The following is a 10944-nucleotide window of genomic DNA, read 5'->3' on the forward strand; positions in this document are numbered from 1 at the left end:
CAGTGGAGTAAAAGACACCTAAATCTCATAGTCTGGCAAATCAACGCTGTCACGATTACGATGTTTAGCTCTATTGTGATCTACATATCATAATACATGCAAAGATATCCGGGATATTGATATTGTTTGAAGATCAGCGTTATTTCAAGGACCCCCCTTGTGTGCAGCTCGATGGTTGGTGCCGATGTCGCCATGGCAGCTCACGCGAGCGAGCTCGAGTTAGCAAAGAAGAACTTAACGGACGCTATTGGGGACAATATAAAACAGTGAGCGTAAATATAATCATTTATAAATCTAAATCATAATAATTATAATAATAAAGCGCGTTTATTAATGCATATGTTCGAGTGAGGTATGTGTTAAATGAGCTAGCTAGCGGAATTGCATGTTTAGCTAAGATGGCTAGTTAGCATGGCTAGTTAGCATGGCTAGTTAGCATGGCTAGTTAGCACGGCTAGTTAGCACGGCTAGTTAGCACGGCTAGTTAGCACGGCTAGTTAGCACGGCTAGTTAGCACGGCTAGTTAGCACGGCTAAAAAAAAAAATCCAAAACCACAAAAACATAACATAACTTTTCCTAAATGAATATAAATATATTCTAATAATTACATACACAAACATATCGGGTGTCATTATGTATGTATGTATGTAATGCAGCATTTATTCCAATGTTTGTTTGTTTGTTTGTTTGTTTGTTTATTAGTTACTGGGCGAATTTAAAGCTGTGGTTCAAACAGAAAATTAGTAAAGAGGAGTTTGATGTTGAGGCTCGCCGACTTCTGGGACACGATAACGGTGAGATTTACTTCTATAAAATCATTATTTATAATTACTGACTTCTAATGAGTGTGTGTGTGTGTGTGAGCGAGAGAGAGAGAGAAACAGTACCTAAACAGAAAATTAACTAACACACACACACACACAGTACCTTGAATGTGCTTAAGTAAGATATAAACCACACATTGTCATGCTTTTATAGGAAATGAATCAATAACATGCTGCCACGTTGCAGAGCCACTCATCACACACACACACACTCTCAGTCGATTATTTACCTGTATGTTTTAATTCCTCTTACACACCAACCTGATACTCGATGGGACGAAAATTATATAGTGTGAAACGCCCATGAAACCAATGACATAAAAACTACAGTGTTTATTTACTCACTTGATTTTGTCTCATGATGTTAATAAGACCTACGAAAGATAGATAGATTCTTTATTGTCATTGCACTGGGTACAACAAATGAAGTGCCAGTCCTTACGGTGCATAAAATGGTAAAAAAAAAAATGTATACTCATGAATTTAAAAGAATATAAGTATTAACATAAGTGAGGTAGTGAACAGTTGAGATATTGCTCATGTGAAGAGTGTATTGTAAATGGAACCAGAACAATCAAAGTTAAGTTAAGGCACATTCAGTGTCTTCTGTACAGATTTGTGGCTGGGGAAAAAATAAATAAATAGGAATTAGGAGTCTATGAACTGTGTAGGCATGAGTGTGATCGTGTTGTTTGGTGTTCAGTTCTCTAATGGCTATAACGAGATGTATAAATTCCTAACATAAAACATCACCACGTGAATGAATCTACATCTCTGCTGGATAACAATGCTGAGATAAAATAAATAAATAAATTGGCATCCACTGTACTTTAGAATAATAATAAAGATGCATTAGTAGGTAAGATTTTTATTTATTTTTTTGCTCTTCCAGCACATGTAAGTCTCTAGCATTTAGGCAGGTTTGACATTTTCATGAATTCCTGATCTTAGGTGACCTGTAGAGTCTGTAAAATGACTGACATGAGGCACATGCAAACCCTAACAAGTCCCAATGTTTCACCGAATTAATAAACCTTTCGTAAGTCGTTTGTTTAATTTATTGTTGCAAAATGGCTTACTGCACCTTTAATATAAACCAGCTTTTGTTATGGAAGATTAATTAGGATCTTCTGACCAATATAGAAGTTAACAGGTTGAAGTATTTGTACAATTTGGGAGGGGGTGTATTTGTGTATGTGAAAAAATGGCCGATAGATATAGGGATCCGGTCATTTCTTATGCGTGTGTTTGTTTTTGCAGTTCATGTCCACAATGACTTCCTGCTGGCCATTCTCACACGCTGCCAGATTATTGTATCTACACCAGGTATGACTAAACATTTACAGCCATCAGACAAAAGCTGCTATAAAAGAAATATTGAGACATTTTAAATTAGCTTTGTGTTTAGTGTGAACACAAGCCAAAAAGTCAGTTTTCCTCAGTCATTCTTTACTTTTCATCATTGTGTTTTCTTAAGCAGAGGCTCCCGGCTCGCTGCAGTGGTCCGGTGGCTCTGCCTCAAAACCCGCCAAGCCTAAGGGCAAAAAGAAGTTTTCCTCCGTGCGCCAGAAATTTGATGTAAGTCCTTTATCAATCTGTTATTGCTCTCATTTAAGGTGGCGTATGTGTTTGCTGATCTTCTCTGTCCGTCTCTGTCCAGCATCGCTTTCAGCCCCAGAACCCGCTGACTGGAGCTCAGACGTTCAATCCTCGTGAAGCTGGAGCAGAGGAGGAGGAGATGATGAAGCTTAGCACTCACACACTCTTACTGCCCACACGAGGGCAGCTGGAGGCCCGAATGATGGTCACAGCCTTCGAGATGGGCCTCGATAACGTCACAAAGGATGCCGTGAGCTCTGTCGTGTGCGCGCTCGAGGTGTGTGTCTGATCACAGGAACTGTAGCATCATGTGGTTAGGAAGAGTGCAGCCACATATGTGTAGAAGAATCACGATACGGTAACATTTCAGTGTCTTATCTGTCCATCCTGTTGTACAGGTGCATTTGAAAGACCTCATCACTGCGGTGGTGTCGCGGAGAAAAGCCTACCGTCTGAGAGAGGGACACTTCCAGTACGCCTTTGGCAGCCAAGTCGCACTGCAGCCCTACCTCAAAAACAGCCTGGCTGCATATCAGACTGTCACAGAGTAGTGAGTCTCTTCACCGTCTTTAGCTTTTAACATCCTGAGCTGACCAGACAGCTTTTTAACGTTCCATATAAACTACATATTCACAGCCTTAAATTTCTTAAAATCTCTCGTTCTGCTTTAAGGTGTTCACGTACTTTTGGCTGTATAGTCTAGTTCCTCATTCTCAGGAGGAAAGCAGCATTGTGGTCTAGGATTGTTGTCATAGTGACAGTATCATCCTTTTGCGTAAACTTGTGTTCCTCAAAAATACGCTTTATTAGACATTTATTGTGGTGTGTGAGAGCGTAAACAACGTGCAGAGTTGATAATCGCGTGTCTGTGTACCCCGCAGCCCCCCTCCCAGTGCCTCGCTGCCGACTGCTCTGCCCCCTCAGGTGTCTCCAGACGATGCAGAACAGCAGGCTGCTTTCCTACTGGCTTGCTCCGGCTCCAGCGCCCCTGCCCCTCTACCTCCCATCAGCATGTACGACCTCCTGGAGGCTCTACAGGTGACCTCTGACCTCTGTTCTTACCACACTATCAGTTCAAGGAGGACTATCAGTAGATTATCATTCCCTAATGCCTTACATCATAGTCACATCGTAGTTCTATAGAATAAAGCATTTATTCGTACAGCACACAGTTAAAACAACATGTAGATGTTTTCTGACATCTTCACAACAGAGGAGTGAGATACAAAGAGAAAGGCTGGTGAGGGGAAGACAGTTTATAGGTCATATAACAAGAACTTGTTACTTGGACGTTCCACGACATTGATTGTATCTATAAATGGATAAAAATAGGCATCCTGTAACAAATAACAAAATGGAATCAATAGTAAATTGGGGGTCCACTTTTATAGGAATAGAACGTTACCTGTTGTATCTCTCGAGCTGATTGTTTTCGTAATCCGACCACAGCGCAGTAGTTCCAGCTGTGACACGGAACAAGAACAACTCGTTTTAATTTATTGTTCTTGTTTCTATAGTAACAGCTCATACAACTCTTCCAAACCAATAAATCTCATGATTAATCTGTTACATTTGCAGAGTTTCACACAGGAATAAATGAAACACTTTTATGGTTACTTCTGCTGGCGTATTTTAGATAAAGATCATACAGTATGTGGGGTAGAGAATTGTACCACCTCACACCACCCACACAACAGCATGTTCTCTCCTGTCATTTCTTATTTACTGCATAAAGTTTATACCAGTGGTAGGATTTCTTGTCATAAAATGCAAACGAGTACTGTTTTTTTTTAAATACTTTAGAACGTCTTAAAGAGCATTTTATTTTTTTTAATGTTGAACTTCTTTTGAAATTTAGCTACAGATTCCACTGACAGGAGCAAAACATTACAAACTGTCCAAAAGTCTGCAGAATAAATGTGAGGTTCCTTTGCGTTCAGTAGAACATCACACTTGGGTTCTTCCTCTCCAGAACTAATTTTAACCCTGTGTGTGTGTGTCAGGTGCACCGCCGCGTGATGCCGTCTCACACCGTATATGCTCTGAACGTGGAGCGCATCCTCGCCCGTCTCTGGCACCCGAGTCACGAGGAGCTAGAGCAGGACAACATCCACAGACAGCGACTGGCCACCAAGGAGGGCCTGTCAATCTGCTGAGGCTCCGCCCACATCCTCCAGTCACACAGCCTACATCAGCGGTGTCCAATCTTATCCGGAAAGGGCCGGTGTGGGTGCAGGGTTTCATCCCAACCAAGCAGAAGCCACACCAGAGTACTACTAAAAGCCAAGAACAACTGATTAAACAGGTGGAATCAGGTGTGGCTTCTGCTTGGTTGGAATGAAAACCTGCACCCACACACACCGGCCCTTTGTGGATAAGATTGGACACCGCTGGTCTACATGTTCCTGTTTCTGTACAACTGGACCTTATGTTATAACCATATATAACATCTTTATGGACAGTGTGGACTTCCAGAGCTTTTCGTTTGAATATTTCAGTTTATTTAAATGGTTTGTATTCATTTTAATGGTTTACATCATGATTAAATACGTCGACTTAAATCAGTACGTTTATTTTTATAGGCCGTTTAATTAAACAGATCAGGTCTCACAGTACAGCTTCAGTGCTCAGGATTGTTGCTCACGGACCAGTTATGGTTTTACATAGCTAGTGTCTGTGCTGACATTCTGGACATCCTTGTAAATATTTGACAACGAACTCACATTTGTACACGTTTACTTTGCCAATGGAAGATTTGAAAATACATGAATTAAATCCAGTTTTGTGTTCAGTCCTTTTCCTTATTTAACTCTGCCCACCTTTCTGAGAGGTGGCTTGAGGAAAGTGCTATCCACTCTCATGTTGCCTACACAACTTCAGACGGGTGGAGAGAAAGTAATGGCACCCCTCCCACCTATACTATGGTCAGTTCTGGTCTCAGTGGCATTGTGGTGATGCAGAGCAAGTGATTTTCTCTCTCATCACTCAGGAGCCTTTATTATTTTTATTGTCTGTAAAAGGAGGAACATGTAATTATTGCTCTTAATTACATTACTCTGTCATTTCCTTCTAAACCAGAGGGGCTCAATTGTTGTACAATTGACCTGCTTTTCAGCGAATCACCTGTCTTATTTCTGTCTTCTTTCACTTCCCCTTTAACCCAAAAGGCAGAAATAGACATGATGGATTTCCTGCTCTCTTGGACTCAAGAGCAAATCTACATCAGGTTAGAAATGAACCATTGGTGTGTGTGATACCATTTTCAATCTCTAATAGGAAGAAGAGTTATAGTGCAAAATATCTGCACTATACCTATAGTATCTCTACTTAATGCTTTAAAACACCACATTGTGTAGCTCACTCTTAACTACAGCTTCACCTGTTAATTGACAACTCGTGCATAAAGATTAAAAAACTTTGGATCTCTTCTACTATAAATTTAGTGAAACTCACTTAATGATTCTTAACCTATTGTTTAATCTGCTTTCAACCTTAAACCTAAAACTCTCCAGCATTTGCACATTCGCGAGCATTTTACCATAAGTTTATAAACACACATCAAGCGTTTGAAGAAGCTCTTTTTATTACGCTGCACTGAAAGTGTGTAACAGTTGCTTTCGTACACGGAGCATCACGTCATTGTTTATTCATCCTACAGGATGTGAGGTGGCCAAAAACAAACCCTACGTACAGGTTGAATGATAGTATAAAATATGTTTACAATACTTATTTATTTATTTATTATTAGGACAAAGTTTGTAGAAAACCTAAAAACAGTGCAAAACTGTATATTAGTAAAAAGACAAGTGAAGGGGAAAGAAAGATGAGACCAAGTAAAAAAAAAAAAAAAAAAAAGTTCATGTATATTCATTAAGTGCTTAGGTCAGGGTTTTAGTGAATCTGGGGTATATCCAGGGAAAAACTAGACCTGAGGTGGGAATACACCCTGGATTGGACATAAGGCATGCGCACACACACACATACACATATATACACCATGGGGCAATTTAGTGTCACCTGCATATTGTCATGAGGAAACCAGAGGAACCCTGAACTCTGACCCTGAACCCTGCAAAATGACTTCCTTTCAGGATGGAAGACAAGTTTTAAAAATCACAGTGCAAATCTGATTAAAGGAGCGATATGTCATTTTAGACACCTGTTGGAGATTCTGTAAAGTTCAGTCCAAGTCACTGCTGAGTAACTACAGTACATGTGCAGAGTAAGGTGCAGTTTAGGGAAGAAAACAATGTAAACAGAATGCTGAAAGGAAACGGATAAAGTAGCACTGAGAGTGTGTCTGTGTATGTGTGTGTGTCTGTGTCTGTGTGTGTAAGTCTAAGGTATTTCTGAACTCGTTTAAAAAGAAAAAGACGAACCGCGTCTTTAAAACTCTTTAACAGTCTGCAGCTGCTGACTGAGGAGTTTGCAGCCGCTCTTGATGTGATCCAGTAACTGGTGTCTGAGCTGCGTCACTTGGTCTCTGAGCGAATCCGCGGCGCCGCGCAGGTCTCCGTTCTCCCCCGTTAACCGGCTCACTCTCTCCTCCAGCCGCGCGAGACGCTCCAGCTTCCGCTTCCGGCACTTGGAGGCGGCCACGCGGTTTCTCATGCGTTTCCTCTCGGCTTTAATCCTCTCCTGGTCCTCCATGTCGATGGGAGACAGCGGCGGCGTCTCCGGGACTTTCTGCGGCTCGTCTTTGTGCCCCGGCGCGCAGCTGTAACGCGGAGGCGCGCAGAGCGGCGCGTCGGTGTACGTGTCCCACGTGTGATTTACGTGCTCCGCGAAACCGGAACACGCGTGAGACGGTCCCGTAGCCACAGCTGGGACATCACTGGGGTTAGTACACATCCTTTGGTGACACTGAAACTCCTCTAAGGCGAAGGCATCGCGCTCGTCCGTGGTTTGTTTTGGAGCGGAGAAAGTGCGCGCCTGACCGGAAGTCGGGGTCGAAGGAGCTGAACCATTACACGTCTGAATGAGGAGTCGCTCGAGCTCCGGGGACGTGAGCTTCAGTAGCTGGAGGTCCGGGGACGTGAGTGTGAGCGCGTCGTGCGGCGCGTCCGACAGATTCAGGCTCATGTTGCGCGTCACGGCTTCGTATCCGCTCCCATGATGATGATGAAGATGATGAAGATGATGGTTTAAACCACCATCCAAAGCTTCATTATAAAACAAACCGTCCATCTTTTTTATTTATTAATTTATTTATGTATTTATTTATTTCTCTCTCTCTCCAGGGCGCGTGAAATAAAAATAAAAATAAAAACAAACCTCAGAAACACTTTAAACTGATCACCAGGAAAAATGGAAACGATGAAAGTTTCCCTGCGTTTCGGACAATATCTCCAAACATCCTCTCACTTCCGACGTGCAAAACAAAGTTTCTCGGTGGGTTGTTTTGTTTTCTCTCTCTCTCTCTCTCAGCTCGCGCACTGAAAATAAAGATGATGTCATGTCAAACACAACTCACTGGTCAGCACGAGAGCGGTGGGCGTGGCTCCAGGTCTCACACCCGCCGCCCACCGCAATGCATTATGGGATTAGGTAATGCTCTTACTCATTGAGCGGTGCACCTTGGGATTACGTATTGCACTGGTGGATCTGATTACTCCAGCAGTGTAGGGACACGTGGGGGTTTGTGTGTTGTGTTGAGATATAATTGTAATAAACCAGCATTTGGTGTAGTCTGAGTGTTGGAACAGAGTATCAAGTAACTGTGTGGTCTTTATTAAAGTAAAGTCCTGTAAGGTTTAAAGACACGTCAAGCTTCGTTCTTATCCTTATGTCCCATCCTGATGAGAGAACCGTGTCTTTGTTAGACCCTATAACGCGCCACGAGCGCTCGAGCAGTTGCTCGGCTGCACATCAACAAACATGTGGAGGTATTTGGCACGTGGAGACGAAATCTCTCAGCTTGGAACGTTTCAGCCAGGCTGACTGGTCTCGCTCACGGTTTTGATTCAGACTCCAGTTTCACATCTTTTCACAGTTTCATATCCCCATCTCAGTCTGGCTTTCCACCGGGTTATCCAGTTTCCTCCCAACTCCAAAAAGGAGTCGCTTCTGTGAATCTACAGGAAGTTGCTCTGATTTGTGAACGATGTCACATCCAGAATGTTTCCCAGGACACACGCCAGATACCCCGCATCCCCTTAATGGTGATAAACAACCAGAAATCTGCATTAAATCATGTTATCCCCAGATTCTGGACGTTTAAACGAGTTACGTGAGAGCATGCGCCAAAAGAAATAGCCGCATTCTGTACGTGTCCTCAATGTTTCATGAACAAAATAAACAAATCCTGTAAAAATCGCATGCAAACAAATAAATAAATAAAAAAATCAACGATTCACGTGTGGAAATCACATGACTTCAGATGAAAATGCGCGTAGATGTGAATGAAACGAAAAGATTTAAAGAAATGACACGTGGAAGTCACGTAAACACACGAACTGGATTGAACATTCTAAAACACGCACAGACGCAGTGGAAAAGTAGTCTTGAGAAATGTGACGTGTAAATTTGACGTGAATTGAGTCATTTTTGCTGAAGTAGACCAACTTTTAACATCGCTGTGACAAAGTCTTCAATTTACAGTCCCTCTGTCATGAAGACGAGTCAGTGACACACACCATGATACACATAATAACAATAACACACTGTAATACACACTGTAATGTACACAGAAGATAAACACTGTAATACGCACAATAATACACTAACACACACTGTAATGTACACAGAAGATAAATACACTGTAACACACTGTAGTACATGCTGTAATACACACAATAACACACTGTAACACACTCTAATGTACACAGAAGATAAACACTGTAATACACACTGTAATACACTGTAATACACACTGTAATACATGCTGTAATACACACAATAACACACTGTAACACACTCTAATGTACACAGAAGATAAACACTGTAATACATGCTGTAATGCACACAATAACACACTGTAACACACTCTAATGTACACAGAAGATAAACACTGTAATACATGCTGTAATGCACACAATAACACACTGTAACACACTCTAATGTACACAGAAGATAAACACTGTAATACATGCTGTAATGCACACAATAACACACTGTAACACACTCTAATGTACACAGAAGATAAACACTGTAATACATGCTGTAATGCACACAATAACACACTGTAACACACTCTAATGTACACAGAAGATAAACACTGTAATACATGCTGTAATGCACACAATAACACTGTAACACACTCTAATGTACACAGAAGATAAACACTGTAATACATGCTGTAATACACACAATAACACACTGTAACACACTCTAATGTACACAGAAGATAAACACTGTAATACACACTGTAACACACTGTAATACACACTGTAATACATGCTGTAATACACACAATAACACACTGTAACACACTCTAATGTACACAGAAGATAAACACTGTAATACATGCTGTAATGCACACAATAACACACAATAACACACTCTAATGTACACAGAAAATAAACACTGTAATACGTGCTGTAATGCACACAATAACACACTGTAACACACTTTAATGTACACAGAAGATAAACACTAATACATGCTGTAATGCACACAATAACACACTGTAACACACTCTAATGTACACAGAAGATAAACACTGTAATACATGCTGTAATGCACACAATAACACACTGTAACACACTCTAATGTACACAGAAGATAAACACTGTAATACATGCTGTAATGCACACAATAACACACTGTAACACACTTTAATGTACACAGAAGATAAACACTAATACATGCTGTAATGCACACAATAACACACTGTAACACACTCTAATGTACACAGAAGATAAACACTGTAATACATGCTGTAATGCACACAATAACACACTGTAACACACTCTAATGTACACAGAAGATAAACACTGTAATACATGCTGTAATGCACACAATAACACACTGTAACACACTCTAATGTACACAGAAGATAAACACTGTAATACATGCTGTAATGCACACAATAACACACTGTAACAAACACTCTAATGTACACAGAAGATAAACACTGTAATATATGCTGTAATGCACACAATAACACACTGTAACACACTCTAATGTACACAGAAGATAAACACTGTAATACATGCTGTAATGCACACAATAACACACTGTAACACACTCTAATGTACACAGAAGATAAACACTGTAATACATGCTGTAATGCACACAATAACACACTGTAACACACTCTAATGTACACAGAAGATAAACACTGTAATACATGCTGTAATGCACACAATAACACACTGTAACAAACACTCTAATGTACACAGAAGATTAAAACTAATAAACAATGATGCACATACTGTAGGTGTCACACACCAATGATACACACTACAATATACACACAATTATACTGAGACACACGTGACAATGCACAGAGTGATATGCGGTACGCACTGCCATACACAGTGATACTGTCTTTCTGCCTTTTTGTCTTGTCCTGCACTG

At 40.9% G+C, this 10944-nt stretch overlaps 2 protein-coding genes across 3 annotated transcripts; one reads left to right on the forward strand and one right to left on the reverse strand.

Annotated features, from left to right (window-relative positions):
• Positions 1-8: 8 nt before the first annotated feature.
• On the forward strand, positions 9-5203 carry tada1 (transcriptional adaptor 1). Of its 2 annotated transcripts, none has more exons than XM_060875182.1 (8): positions 9-266; positions 704-795; positions 2086-2151; positions 2303-2403; positions 2486-2701; positions 2823-2974; positions 3306-3462; positions 4428-5203. In XM_060875182.1, exons 1-8 carry the CDS (start codon positions 172-174, stop codon positions 4578-4580), a joined length of 1032 nt encoding a protein of 343 aa, XP_060731165.1. In that variant the 5' UTR covers positions 9-171; the 3' UTR covers positions 4581-5203. The 2 variants fall into 2 exon arrangements, with proteins under 2 accessions (XP_060731165.1, XP_060731166.1); XM_060875183.1 differs by having other exon boundaries at positions 2306-2403.
• Positions 5204-5989: 786 nt separating this feature from the next.
• On the reverse strand, positions 5990-7867 carry LOC132849017 (transcription factor Jun-like). Its single transcript, XM_060875184.1, has one exon. It carries the CDS (start codon positions 7609-7611, stop codon positions 6811-6813), a length of 801 nt encoding a protein of 266 aa, XP_060731167.1. The 5' UTR covers positions 7612-7867; the 3' UTR covers positions 5990-6810.
• Between the last annotated feature and the right edge of the window lie 3077 nt (positions 7868-10944).

This window comes from Tachysurus vachellii, chromosome 7 (assembly GCF_030014155.1).
Source record: "Tachysurus vachellii isolate PV-2020 chromosome 7, HZAU_Pvac_v1, whole genome shotgun sequence".
NCBI classification, from domain to species: Eukaryota; Metazoa; Chordata; class Actinopteri; order Siluriformes; family Bagridae; genus Tachysurus; species Tachysurus vachellii.

What these genes read in the sequence shown, in the direction of transcription:
- tada1 (XM_060875182.1), top strand. Translation starts at nt 172, where the DNA reads ATGGTTGGTGCCGATGTCGCCATGGCAGCTCACGCGAGCGAGCTCGAG. An exon ending in ACTTCTGGGACACGATAACG is followed by an intron (nt 796 to 2,085) that starts GTGAGATTTACT and finishes TTGTTTTTGCAG; the next exon opens with TTCATGTCCACAATGACTTC. An exon ending in CTGTCGTGTGCGCGCTCGAG is followed by an intron (nt 2,702 to 2,822) that starts GTGTGTGTCTGA and finishes CCTGTTGTACAG; the next exon opens with GTGCATTTGAAAGACCTCAT.
- LOC132849017 (XM_060875184.1), bottom strand. Translation starts at nt 7,611, where the DNA reads ATGGACGGTTTGTTTTATAATGAAGCTTTGGATGGTGGTTTAAACCAT.